Here is a 14,408-nt window from a genome sequence, read left to right as displayed (position 1 = left end):
AGCAGTAACTGCCTACTGATACTTTGTGCCCTAGTGTTGCCATGTTCCTGATAGATGATATTCACTGCTTAGATAAATGAACGCTTATTTATGTCTGAATGCATCATATTTTACCAGTTGGCTGGGCACACAGGTTGGCCTATGTGTACTGAGCTATTGATGGTTGCTCAGAAGTGACCTTGTTCAGAACATGGGTGCATATATTCTGTGTGATGTCCTTACCAGGGAAGTTGAACCTTTGAGGTTATTCCAAGTTTATAAATGATGACCTCTTCATCATATTGTAGGTTCCAGGCATCCGATGCTTTTCTCAGTCACTGAAGAAGAAAGCCTACACAATGGTCCTTAAAATATAGCTTCCTGGGATACCTGGGTGGCCCAGCAGTTGAGCACCTGCCTGCCTTCAGCCCAGGGCATGATCCTGGAGTCCCAGGATCGAGTCCCACATCAGGCTCCCTGCATGGAGCCTGCTTCTCTCTCTGCCTGTGTCTCTGCCTCTCTCTGTGTCTCTCATGAATGAATGAATGAATAAATAAATAAATAAATAAATAAATAAATAAATAAATAAATAATCTTTAAAGAAAAAGAAATACAGCTTTCTTTTAGCAGCCTCTTGTTATTCATACATGGTATCTTTAAGCACCTTACTCTAATTCAGATTCTCAGTTCTTGAGCTCTCCCTATTAGAAAGTGGTCCAAATCTCCTTTCTTTATCCCTAGCTCTCTCTGCTATCAGGGTAACAAAAGGATTTTTCTTCATTATTTTCCCAGTGGCTTTGGTATGTTTGGGGTTGTTGTTGGGTTTTTTTGTTTTTTGTTTTTTTTGTTTTTGTTTTTGTTTTGTTTTGTTTTGTTTTTTGCTACCTTCATCATAGAAATCAAGGGCAAATGGATCAGAGATTTTTTATGCATTTAAGTAATTATATGCTTTTGGTTCTCCATGTCCCTGGCTCAGATGCCTAACTGTTCCCAAGTAGTTCAGTCTCATTTTGCTCATGACTGGCCTTTTCTAAGGTAACACTTGGGTTCTATCTTGGGGATCAAAAACTTGAGAAATGTTTTAAGTGGCTGTGGCTTCATTGACAATGGAATTGCAGTGGGTGGGCGTGGGCAATGCTTAAAGGCTAAATAAAGGCTCCTGGTAAGAGCACATATGCTGAGAGAATATTTCATCTTCCCTCTTTCCATAGCAACTTTATCTGTAAGATTAAGCAAACATTCTGCTGGTGGCATAGTTAATAAAAAATCTTGGCTCCAGTTCAGAGCTGTTTGTCTGCCATTATTGGAACCTATTTACTTTTATTCATTTCATCATTTGATTTTTGTTCCCTTCTGTCTTCCCAGGTGGCATTGGTAGGGTGGTCAACGGAGCCTTCATGGTGCTGAAAGGGCATCGGTCTATTGTTAACCAGGTCCGATTTAACCCTCACACCTACATGATCTGCTCTTCTGGTGTAGAAAAGATTATCAAGGTGAGGTACCTTCCCCTTATGTCCTTTAGACAAATTGTTAACAATTCATAATTGGAAGAAACTAGAACAATATTTATAGGACCTCATACCTAAACATGCTAAAGGTCTATCAAAATTCTCAATCATTTTGGGGCACCCGGATGGTTCACTCAGTAGAGCATATGACTCTTGATCTTGAGGTCCTGAGTTTGATCCCCACATTGGGCATTGAGATTACTTAAAAAATTTCTCAATTATTTTGACGTAACACAAAATATTAAAAAATTGATATTAAAAAGCGTGGTTTAAAATCCTCCTTTCAAGACCACTTCTTAAAATAGTCACTAGGCTTTGAAACTAGACACCACTTGTATGCTACTACATTTCCAGAAGCCTTTGATATTGAGTCTGAGTTCTGTTTTCCAGACTTCATCTGAAAGCCACCATCTATTCAGTTACTTGGTGTGTACTTTGCATTAATTGCTGTGCTAATGTGGCACAGACATAACTAAGTGACTGCCAGAACCATAGCTAAATTGTCTCAGAACATATCAAAAACCACTGCATGTGGTTGTGATTGAGGCTAAACGCTTGCATTAACTGTACATCAACTGAACTGTACATCAACTTAACCTGGCCAAGGAATGTATTTAGAGCCTACAATGAAGAGACACAGCCTGGCCTGTGTCCACAGGAGGATGGCCCACTGCCTGCCACTCACATTCTAGTTGCTAGTAACCCTTTTCCACATCTGCAAAAATGAAGGTTTTTCATGGGGTAAATGATGAATCCTTTGGAACTCTGTGATAACTTGATTTTTAAGTAAGGATAGATGATAATCTCCCCTAAAAGTTAAAAGTCCTCTTCCCCGCCCCCCCCCCCCCCAAAAATGACATTGAAAACCTGATGGGGGAGGTATCAGGAAAAAAGCAAAAAATTGGTTTGTGATGATTTGGTGGTTTTCTATTTTCTTCTGCTGCTGCTGCTGCTACTGCTGCTGCTGCTTCCTCTTCTTCCTTTCCCCTCCTCCTCCTCCTTCATCTCCTCCTCCTTCTTCACCATCTAGAATTAAACCAAGTTGTATCTGAGGCAAGGGAAGCTATCAGAAATGTAATGTTGGAGGATGGGTCAATATTTATTTGTTCTCATTCCAGATGCCTTTATGTAAGTTTTGTTGGTCCTTTGATCAGGGCTAACTTTCATGATTGCACACATTTTCCCACAGAGCTGGAGCAGGACTTCTAGATCATTTTTACTGACTTTTTCTTTTTGTAAGATGATGAGATTTCAATTATAAACTACGCGTCTGGGGTTAATTACACAGCTAATTAGTGGTAAAGTGAGGATAGAGCCTTGTTCTTTGTTGTTCCCAGTGGCCTATCACACTCCCCATGCTGGTGGGAAGGCAGCAGGCAGCCAGAGGCCTCTACTGAAGGTGGTCATCTCTGTCATCCTTCAGTGGGCAATTGAGAAATTGGCCCTGTCCCTTGAATTGCCTTCTCTTCTCCTTTGGCCTATGAGTAATGGGTTGGCACGCTAGCATGTCCTCTAGGCCTGTTGACGTCATTCTCTTTCTCAGAGAGCTCTGCTTGGCCATCTCCTTTAGAAGAGAGATTCCTGCTCGGCTGTGCACTCTGGGATGCTTCTGTACTTAGTCTCCCCAATTATTGTTTAGTCAACTGGAGTCCTTACCCTTAAGGTCATAGTTTGGAAACTAACCAAGTTCTCAGAGGAGTAAGAGAAGAAAATATTTTCTCTGGGAGATTATCCAGACTGAAATATGGAGCTCACTGCTTCCAGGTTCCAGTGGGGTCTGAACCCGGACCCACCAGGAGGCACATTCAGCCGTTTGAAACCTTAGGTCAGCGGGATGAGCACTGGGTGTTATGCTAAATGTTGGCAAATTGAACTCCAATAAAAAAAATTTTTTTTAAAAGGAAAAAAACCTTAGGTCAGTATAGCTGGTACCCTTGAACAGTTCTTTAAGTCTATTCCCCATCTGTCAAGTGAGGATGTTAACAGTGACTTGCCATCCAGAAGTGCCTTGTGAATTACCTGTGCCTGACAATTTCTGACTATTTTAATAAGTCACTTTCCTGCTTGTAATTTCTGAGGATCAGTGGTTCAAAGAGCATAATGTTCTCACTCAGCCTGAGACCTTTTTTTCTCTCCACTTTGTTCCACCTTCTCCCTTGTCCTTTATTGCTGCCGTTCTAGCCCAGAGGAAAAGAATCCTGGTTGTTGGGGCCACCCTCTTCTCACCCATAACAGGTCTCTAGCCCCCTGAATGTCCATACTTAGCAAAAGAGGGGATTTGTTTTATAGTTAAATACGGAGAGGTGGGACACCTGGGTGGCGCAGTGGCTGAGCATCTGCCTTTGGCTCAGGGCATGATCCCAGGGTCCTGAAATCGACTCCCACATTGGACTCTGTATGGAGCCTGCTTCTCCCTCTGCCTCTGCCTCTGTGTGTGTGTGTGTGTCATAAGTAAATAAAATATTTAAAAATAAATAAATAAACAAATAAATAGAGGCAAGATAGGGCTAATGCAGACCTTTTTTCTCAAAGACCGATATTCATTTATTCATGATATTTGTGGTATTTATGATGTACCTGTGTGTGCCTTTTGTGCTAGGCCCTATGGGGAACATAAAGGCAAAAAAAAGTAATGCAGGTCACCCCCAGTAAGAGAGACAAGAAATAAAGATAACAAAAAATGCAGTAGCTACACAAGAGATAGAAACAGAATGCTCTAGGGGAGGGAAAGATTTTTCCCATCTGGAATAATCTCAGGCAGGTAATATTTCGACTAGATTTTGAAAAATAAAGACTGCTAAAGGGAGGTGTAAAATATGAGAAACATTCGAAGTAGAGACGATCAATAAATATTTATTGATCATCTACTGTGTTCCAGGCATCATACTTATGAATAAATGCTCAGAAGCAGTGAGGTGTAAGACCTGTTAAGAAAATGATCATGTTTGGCCAAAGGAAAGAGCACAAGAAGGGAGGACTAAGATACAAGGCAGGAATGTGGGCAGGAGGTTGGCCCAGAAGGTTTCGGAAGCCAGATTAGAGAGGGCGGAGAACCCTTAAATAGCAAGTTAGGTCCCTATCAGCGTAGATTTTCTCAGTGTAAGGTCACATGTCTTAAGTTAGTACAATAGCACAAAAAGGAGAGGGCTTAGAGCTGCTATATTCAAGCATGTCATGGTTACCTGTATAGATCAGAACACTTGCTGTTTAATTTCTTCCATTTCAACAGTGCTTGAATAAGAATTGAACTGCACCTTTTTCCTCAGAAACCTCTTTTTTTTTTTTTAAGATTTTATTTATTTATTCATGAGGGACACACAGAGAGGCAGAGACATAGGCAGAGGGAGAAGCAGGCTCCCTGCAGGGAGCCCCATGTGGGACTCCATCCTGGGACTCCAGGATCACGCCCTGAGCCGAAGGTGACACCCAACCACTAAGCTGCCCAGACGTCCCTCCTCAACAACCTTTGAGCTAAACTTTTCACTGGGTTTGGAGAGAAATCTGTTTGTCCCTCCTCCTTTTCTCATGAACCTTGCGCCAAGAGGAGGCTTGTGTAGCCGCATTTAACATGTTAGCAATGGGAAGTTGTGTTTTTGTTGCTTCATTTCTGAGTTGTTGGCTTTCAGTGTAAAGAAATAAACATAGAGTCCCGGGATCAAGACAAATATTTCAAAACTGGTATGAGGACTAAGATAATAGGGACGGACAGTACTTCTGATGTTCGGAAGTCTCTGAGGATGGGTCTAAAACTTTCTGGTGGAGGTATTCAGTTGCCAAGTGAAGGAGAAAGCACCCCATCTTTTTTGTGGTATGGTAGAGATTATGTCCTTTCATCCATCTCATTTCTACAGATGAGAAGACGCATTCGAGAATGAAGTCATTTGCCAAGGGCCACGTGTGGCAGTGGGGCTGGGGTTCCTACCTGTTCTGCCTGCCCTGGCAGCTCTGGGACACAAATCCCTTGAGGACTGAAAACCAGCTGTCTGGGATGATGGTTTTGTTTTGCTCTGAACCGTAGGATTGGATGAGACCCATCTAATCCACTGTTAGGTTGGAGAGCTGAGCTTTATCCAAGGTCAACCTGAGCTGAGTGGGAACCTATACTCAAGTCCCCTGCCTCCTGATCCAGCATTTTGTTCCATTACTCCACACTTCAGGAATGAAAGTCTACCTCCGCCTAATACATTCCAGAGCCCAAATGAAAGCTGGCTTTCCATGTTAATGATTTTCATTCCTGAAGGGAAGACATAAGGGGTCTGGATGGTAGATTAGAACCTAGAAACTGGCTTGTTGGATAGTTGGACCAGCATCCCACCATTAATATTTTTTACTTCTATTAACAAAATCTGTGTTTCTGTAAAGTATGTAGAGATTTATCTTTATATTAGATAACATGGTTGTAACGTTTTACCATTTTTAAACTGGGAAAGTAAGAGATCTGGCCCAGAGTATAGAATAAGACCCCAAAAAGTCCTGAGGGACCCCTCAATTTCCTTTCTAAGCCACCAGACTTTTATCCACTTGGACATTTGTTTGAATTGACAGTCATTTGTACCTTGATCCTGTTGTCAAGGCCATGTCTAAAATGCTTCCCAGGGGATCCCTGGGTGGTTCAGCGGTTTAGCGCCTGCCTTTGGCCCAGGGCGTGATCCTAGAGTCCCGGGATCAAGTCCCGCATCGGGTTCTCTGCATGGAGTCTGCTTCTCCCTCTGCCTGTGTCTCTGCCTCTCTCTCTCTCTTTCTGTGTCTCTCATGAATAAATAAATAAAATCTTTAAAAAATAATAAAAATAAAAAGTAAATAAAATAAAATGCTTCCCAAACATAGGGTCTCACAAAGAACTTGAGAATCTCTTCAGACAAATCCTTTATTTTCGGCTCTTTTCTTTTTCTTTTCTTTTTCTTTTCTTTTTCTTTTCTTTTCTTTTCTTTTTTCTTTTCTTTTCTTTTTTTTTTTCTCTTTATTTTCTAACTATATTCTTAAAAAGTTGTTCTTCCCCCTTGTGAAAACTGCAGAGCCCTAGTACCTGCTGGTGACTTAGTGAATCTGAACCTCAAAGTGTGGGGCTCAGGAGTCAGCACTGTTAGGACTCTTCAGGTGACTCCTGTGCACCTCCAAGTGGGAGAACCACTGCCTAAATCCGCCCCCCCCCCCACCCAGTCACGTAGTGAGGATGGAGAGAGAAGAACACCTGAGGAGTTGTGGGTAGGAAACAGAGTCAAAGGAGAAAGGAATCTGAGTTGGGAATTGATTAAGAGAGCTAACCTAGGTTTTTCCAGCCCCTTTTGAACTAGAGCTCCTCCAAAAAGGTGCTACCTTCCAGAAGTTGCAAGTAGAGCATAGGAGGGAAGGGGCCTCATGAAGGTGCTCACAGGGAGGTGAATGTGTCCTTGGATAGCTTTGGGGAAGCAAAGCCATTGTCTTGATAGAGGATAGAGAAATGAGGAGCCCTGTTTTCTGGGTTGGGTGCCATCTAAAGATAGACACCAGCCTGTCAGGCAAGAAAATCGCCTGGAATTTCATCTGAGTTGCCATGGCTACCGGCTGATGTAACTGAGCTTCTGTGTGCTGCTCTGTGGACCAGTCTGGTAGTCAGGTGAAGCTAATTGTTCTCAACCGCAGTGACAGCTTAATTACCTTGAACTTGAATTTTGCATAACTTATTCCACTTGCAAAGTTGGGATTTGCAGTCACGTAGACCTGAGTTTGAGTCCCAGCTCTGCCAAGTTCCTTTGGCTATCGGCCCATGTGTCTGATGATAGAGTGAAGGAATGTTAAGGGATGGGGCCACGGTCTTGGGGGTGTGTGTCTTGCCTATTTCTGCAGCTAACAGGAGAGTTGGGGAGCAGGCCAGCAGCAACCTGGTTAAGAGAACCCAGTTTCCTGGGTAACTGATGCCTGCATGTCCAAGAGGAACTGCAGTGTAGGCAGTTGGCTATTCTTATCAAGCTCCAGTAAGCAATTCCCATTAGTTAAAAATAGAAATGTTGCAGTTGGGGAGAAGTGGAGTTATAGGCTGAAATATTAACTACCACAGAAGACTGACTGCTGGGTCTGTTTTCACTTTGGAAAAGTGGTACCTCTCTGTGCACAGCTTCAGTCTTTTGAGAGTTTTGAACACATTGGCCAATCTTCAAGTCATCCTCTATTCTTCACAATTATGAAGGGGGTTATTGTAATTTCCAAGCTACTAACAGAGAACGCTAAAGGGGAGAGGGCTCATAGGGGAGATAATATGTGACTATCCTGGGGCAAGAGATAAAACTTTGATTTCTTGACACTAAGCTAATGCTAAGTCCTAGACAATGCTTTTTCCAACAGCTGACTCTAGAAGCCTCTGTTTGCTTATGTGACCCACATAATCCAGTTTCGTAAAGAATGTATTTTTAAAGCTGGTTAGCAAGTCCTGGCTAAATGACAGGAAGGATCTGGAGAAGCTCTGCCTTAGTGTTCTTTATCACCACTAGCTTTAGAGTACTTTCCAATCAGGCCTCCTTGGTTTTGTTTTTGCCTTCTGTGCAGATCTGGAGTCCATACAAGCAGCCAGGATGTACAGGAGACCTAGACGGTCGGATTGAGGATGATTCCCGCTGCCTCTATACCCACGAAGAGTACATCAGCCTCGTGCTGAACAGTGGGAGTGGCCTGTCACATGACTACGCCAACCAGTCTGTGCAGGAAGACCCCAGGATGATGGCCTTCTTTGACTCCCTGGTGCGTCGTGAGATCGAGGGCTGGAGCTCTGACTCAGACAGCGATCTCAGTGAGAGCACGATCCTCCAGCTGCACGCCGGGGTCAGCGAGCGCTCGGGCTATACTGACTCAGAGTCTTCGGCCTCACTGCCCCGCTCCCCTCCACCCACAGTGGACGAGAATGCCGACAGCGCCTTTCACCTGGGGCCCCTACGGGTCACCACGGCCAACACAGTGGCATCACCACCCCCACCGCCCACGTGTGAGGATGCAGCCTCTCGCCAGCAGCGCCTGTCTGCCCTGCGGCGCTACCAGGACAAACGCCTCCTGGCCCTTTCCAACGAGTCCGATTCCGAAGAGAACGCCTGTGAGGTTGAACTGGACACAGATCTCTTCCCCCGACCACGATCTCCCAGCCCTGAAGATGAGTCCAGCAGTTCCAGCAGCTCCAGCAGCTCTGAAGATGAGGAGGAGCTGAATGAGCGTCGAGCAGCCACACGGCAGCGGAATACCATGCGGCGTCGGCAGAAGACCCCCCGAGAAGAGAGGCCCACCCCCCCAAGCAAGCCCGCCAATACCTACATTGGAGAAGACAACTATGATTACCCCCAAATCAAAGTGGATGACCTCTCCTCTTCCTCTCCCTCCTCCCCTGAGCGCAGCACTTCCACACTGGAGATTCAGCCCAACCGGGCATCTCCAACTTCCGACATAGAGTCGGTGGAGCGAAAGATTTATAAGGCTTACAAGTGGCTCCGCTATTCCTATATCTCCTACTCAAATAACAAAGATGGAGAGAGCTCCCTCGTGTCTGGGGAGGCAGATGAAGGGAGAGCGGGAACCAGCCACAAGGACAACCCAGCCCCTTCTTCTAGTAAGGAAGCCTGTCTCAGCATGACTATAGCCCAGAGGAACCAGGACCTGCCCCCTGAAGGTCGCAACAAGGATGCTTTTAAAGAAGGGACTTCTGCTAGAAATCCCAGCAATGGCCCAGGCCAGGAGCACAGCAGCCATCCTTGGGCAGAGGCACCAGAGGACCCCTCACAGGACACTAACAATGGTGGCTCTGTAGAACACTCTTTTGAAACCAAGAAGCTCAATGGGAAGGCCCTGAGCAAGGCCCTAAGCAGCCGGGCCGAGGAGCCGCCCTCTCCTCCTGTCCCCAAGGCATCTGGCTCCACTCTGAGCAGTGGGTCTGGCAGCTGTCCCAGGACCCAGTCTGATGACAGTGAGGAGAGGAGCCTCGATACCATCTGTGCCAACCACAACAATGGACGCTTACACCCCCGCCCCCCTCATCCCCACAACAATGGGCAGAACTTTGGAGAGCTGGAGGCAGTAGCCTGCTCTTCTCCAGGACATTCAGACACTGACCATGATAACTTGTCCCTGACAGGGACACTCCTACACAAAGATTGTTGTGGGTCTGAAATGGCCTGTGAGACCCCCAATGCTGGAACAAGAGAGGACCCCACTGACACCCCAGACACAGACAGCAGCAGGGCTGTTCATGGCCATAGTGGCCTCAAAAGGCACCGAGTCGAATTGGAAGATACAGATTCAGAGAATTCCTCCTCAGAGAAGAAATTAAAAACATGATAAATACAAAGGGAAAACAAAAAGCTATGAAAAGTAGCTTTACAAAAAAAAATTTTTAATCCTGTTTAGTGAACACAGAGGAAAGGAAAAAAAAAAAAGTATTAAAGGCACATAAAACCAGGGCCTGAAATTTTGTGTCTGATGCTGCTCCCTTCTGTTCAGTAATGGGTCTGAATGTTTAGCTGGCCGTTGGCTTGTGCTGTGTAAGGAAAGGGAAAAAAAGATCCAAGTGACTCCTTTCTAGTAAGACTTGAGCATCGCGTACCTGTGCGTTTTGTTAAAGTAAATCCTTGTTGAGACGTTTGACTTGTTCTTGTGTGTGTTCACCGGCACGTGTGAGCTCATTGTCTCCGAGGCTTTTCTTTCCGTTCTCCATGAGAAGGGATCTATGGATCGGTATCTTTTGCCATCTCACCTTGTTTACATGCTGTAGGTGTTAACGGTGAGTGCTGAATCCGGCTGTGCTGTGCTGAAAGAATGAAGGGGAGAATGAAACAGGCCTTCAGCCCATCGGCTGTGCTGGGAAGGAAAGCATGGTTTCTTTCTTAAAGAAATCTTCCATGTTTTCTCTCAGTAGTACTTCTTAATTGAGCATTTAACGTGGACATACTAAAAGTGAAGTGTTTTTAATGCCAATAAGAGGTTAGCACCTATGATCAGATTCCAGAGAACACAGGTCCCTGACAAATTTTGCCCATGGCAAATGGAGCCGTGCTGCAGCACGGAGGCCTATGGAGACCATAAAATATGACTGGTTGTGGGGCACCCTTTCACCAGTTAGGTGCTAGTTCCTGAGAGGCCCTCTAAAGGCCAGTGGGCACCTCTTTGGCCCCATGTGATGAAAGGAGGGGGAAAAGATGGCCCTCAAGAGCTTTGTGCTCAAGACTATTTAAGTGGATGTTCTAGGTATGTTAATGAAAAAGTGTAGTGAAGAGCAGAATGTGGTACTATATTCATTTAATTCAACCCAAAATGATGGGTCAAAATTGAAGGAACTGGCATCATTCCTCAGACTTGCAATTAGCAGAGGCTGTGGTGTCCTGACTAGATTTTGCAGAGTGGTGGCCATCTTGAAGTAACAGATTCCTGTTGAGTTGGGGTGTCAAGAGGCCGAGAGGAGTCTCTGGTTTAAGACTTCTGGCTCCTAGAAGAGACTCTTATTTCACTGAGGGGGGGAAGACCAAGAGATTTTCAGCATCACAGTGGTCGTTAGAGTTGCTTGGTTATGAATGAAGGGTTGCACAAGACAGGAAGACCTAGAGGTGACCAGATATCCCATCATCATAGATGTCATGAAAAGGCAAAATACAAGAAACAAGGAAGAGAGGGAGAAAGAGAGAGAGAAGAGAAGCACACACTAACTTTCTTGTGTGCAAAGGTGCTAGACCACTTGGTGTGCAGCTAGCATTGGCATAGAGAGAACCGAATTTGTGAATGGTGTGGCCTCTCCAACTCAGCCTTCCTTTTAGGGAAGGACCTGTCCTACTGGGCCTGGGACCATGTGGAGGATGAAGACTTGGATGAATTTAGGCACTGGAGGAAGAGGGATTATTTATAAAAGGAAGGTTGTTGATCTAAGCCAAAAGGAGACATCATCTGGCTAAGCTTTGTGGAAGGAAAGACGTGGCTGGTATGTTGATGTGACTTGGGTGTGAAAATGCTGTCTTAAGAGATGAAGGAGTGTGAGTAGCAGTGGGGATGCTTACGATTTAACAACTGTAATCTCACAGGGGGGAGTGGGAGAGTGATTCTGTAACTATTAGAATGAGTTTGGATTTGTAATCACAATGGCTCTATGATTTGTCTCTGGCTATTCACAGATAATTGTAAATTCTGGTTTTATAAGCCCAAGTCATTTTACATTTGCTTTTCCAAAATTTATTAAATTGGACTTTTTAAATCATTTATATACAAAAAAACAGATATAATCACTCAGTGTCTGTTTCTCTTCCCCCTCCTAGTCAGCCTACCTCATCTCTTTGTTTGGCTTTATTTAATCAGTAGCTACCCTTTTCTGATTTCTCTAAAGACAATCCACTTTTCCTAGAGAAAAAGAAGTTAAGTTCCCTTGGGAGCTGGCCACTTGATTACTGTTTCCAAATGCAGAACTCGGTCTTTTCATGTTAAAAGCCTTAATCCCATTTGGGTACTCCAAAGAGAAGTCAAAGTTCATTCTGGTTCAATTTTAGTGTTCAAGAAAGATCATTTTTTAGCAACAAGAGACTCTCCCCAGCACCCCATGTTCAACTTCCCAGGAGATAAGCCCATAAAATACTCACTGGAGCAGGCTGAGAACTGTTTGTCTGTGTTAGCCACTCCTTTCTCATTTCCAGAAATCTCCTGTCTTGTGATCATGGACCTGCAAACCTAGCAAGAACCACTTCTAGAGTCCCTTTGCCAAAATCCTTGTGAATTGAGGCCCCAACTTTGGAGGCACGTTTGATCCCCCAATTCTTCTGTGATGGTATTTTTACTAGCAGGACAGATGGCACTGATTACATTAAGAACTATTTGAAAGTGCCTCTTATGGGTTTTTGTTTTTTTTTTCCTGCATCCTGTACATAAACTTTAAAGTTTCTGGTCCAGATAGGTACAACTGTTTCTCTCCACTTTATTTTCTGCTTGGTTTTGTAAGTGACTCCTGTGTCTCTAGGACAGCAGTAAATGAGTTAAATAAGTAGTTGGCTTGGGGCAAAAGAAGGTTGCAACTGTGCTTGATTTACTAAGCCAGGAGTCCCTTGTTTGTCAAGGTGCCTTCCTCTGCTGAAGCCTTATCTCCTCACAAGCCCCTCCTCTTGTTACTCCCAGCAACACTAGCTCTTCTCTTGTGTATATGCAAATAAACCTATTATTCACTTCTCATGGCTTCCTCTTCTCTTCCAGGGAAGACTTGGTTGCTTAGACACCTCCCCCCTATCCTTAATTTCTTTCCTGTTTTAATTCTTGCCTAGTTGAAACTTGATTCAAAACCACTCTGAAGACAAACTGGTATTCCATATCCATGCCAGTAGTCACTGCCTCTTCTAGGTTTGAAACAAAGGTCACACATAGACAACAAAACTGAGGGTTGGAGAAGGTATCTACCTGGTCTCCTTTACCAGGCTTACATGAACTCAGGACAGTGAGACCCTAGAATTGACCCTTTCGTTAGTTGGAACTGAGGGAGTGATACAGTGAAGCAACATTACAAATAGTCCCCAAAGACAGTTTTTGATGGTTCCAAATATCCAGTTGCTTTTTCTGCCCTGTTCCAAGCATGCTTTGCAAATGCTTTCCTAAAAAAGATAAAAAATAAAAGGAAAAGGAAAAAAGACCTTCTCTATCCTGCCTGTAAAGCTGCCTCTTTCAATTAACTGAAAAATTCTTGCCAACCAAGACTCTTATGAGGAAAATAGACACTTCTAAAGGAAGGCCATCTACCCCTTATGACCGAAGCAAGGCAATGGGCCAGAGTTGAAGCATTAAGGTGAAGTAAGTTTCGGTGAGTCCAGACTTGCCTACCACAGAGGCTTTGGATGATGTGTTCGGTTCTCTCAGATGGCATATTTCAGGCGAAGTGCTCATTTGTGCTTTGAGCGCTCATACTGGAATGAAAGCACATGAATTCAAGTGGCTTGGAAGTAATTTTGAATTTTTTCACATGCAACAGAAGAAAATGAAAAGAAATCTGAGCCATTTGCACACTAATTGCATTTCATTGTTAAGGCGAAGGTGATAAGATCTCAGAACAGAGGCTCAGAGGCAAAGGGAGACTTCCCTGGAGCCAGCACTAACATGGCCAGGGACAAGCAGGAGTTACTCCATTCCACTCGACAGAGTTTACTTGAGCTGTGCAGAAGGGTCCCGCAGTGCTTGTTGACAAGACTGTCACATTGTAAGGCATTGTAAGGAAATGAGATAGCTAGTATTTCAAATTACTGAAGTTGTGAAATGAGCTCCTTTTTGGAACCCAAAGCCATGAGCTAATGGAATATTCCAGTTGAAGTACAGAATGCTAGCTTACAAGTCTCCCTCATCTGGCTTTGTTAGTACCCCCCAGCAAGGCTGGAGAAAGGCAATAAACCCCTGAGATAACTGGATGCCAACCCAGGATCTTCAGGCTCAAGAGATGTTTTAGCGGTTCTAGGGAAGACATTAGGAGAGAAGACTGTGATGGAAGAAATGAAACTCTAGGTGAGTTCAGCAGCTTTCCAGATCCACAGAACTAGCACTGAACATGCCATGGACTGGCCTCTAAAACACTTGGTCATCAAGATTCTCCAAAATCCCCAAGTAAAATCCTTAATTTGTAATGGAAGTCAAGGGGCGCCTGGCTTTCTCAGTTGGTAGAATGCAGCTCTTGATCTCAGAGTTGTCAGTTTGAGCCCCATGTTGGGTATAGCGATTACTTAAAAATCTTAAGAAATAAGAGTGTAAATGGAGGTCAGAACATGCAGGATTGGTTTGAGAGAAATTTTCTCTGCAAGAATGCATAAATTCCTTGAAATAGTGTAATGATCTGAACACCAGCACACTTAAGCATGCACAAAAAACAGATGAGTGTGTGGCTTTTGGAGATTACATAGGCTTTCAAAGGATAACAAACATCTTGACTAGTCCTAGACTGATTAGTGATGATATTCAGGACCC

The 14,408-nt window shown here is 44.2% G+C and overlaps 1 protein-coding gene across 3 annotated transcripts in view; it reads left to right on the top strand.

Moving 5' to 3' along the window:
* Window positions 1-10,082, top strand: part of DCAF5 (DDB1 and CUL4 associated factor 5) — a 100,078-nt gene extending 89,996 nt beyond the window's left edge. For all 3 annotated transcript variants that reach the window (XM_077909757.1, XM_077909756.1, XM_077909758.1), the window contains exons 8-9: window positions 1,345-1,472; window positions 8,010-10,082. In XM_077909757.1, coding sequence (XP_077765883.1) covers window positions 1,345-1,472; window positions 8,010-9,779 — 1,898 coding nt within the window. In that variant the 3' untranslated portion in view covers window positions 9,780-10,082. The remainder of the gene's footprint in view (window positions 1-1,344; window positions 1,473-8,009) is intronic.
* Window positions 10,083-14,408: the final 4,326 nt, after the last annotated feature.

Source organism: Canis aureus, chromosome 9 (genome assembly GCF_053574225.1).
Source record: "Canis aureus isolate CA01 chromosome 9, VMU_Caureus_v.1.0, whole genome shotgun sequence".
NCBI classification, from domain to species: domain Eukaryota; kingdom Metazoa; phylum Chordata; class Mammalia; order Carnivora; family Canidae; genus Canis; species Canis aureus.
The sequence above is the reverse complement of the archived record's forward strand: the minus strand, read 5'-3'. Positions and strand labels throughout refer to the sequence as shown.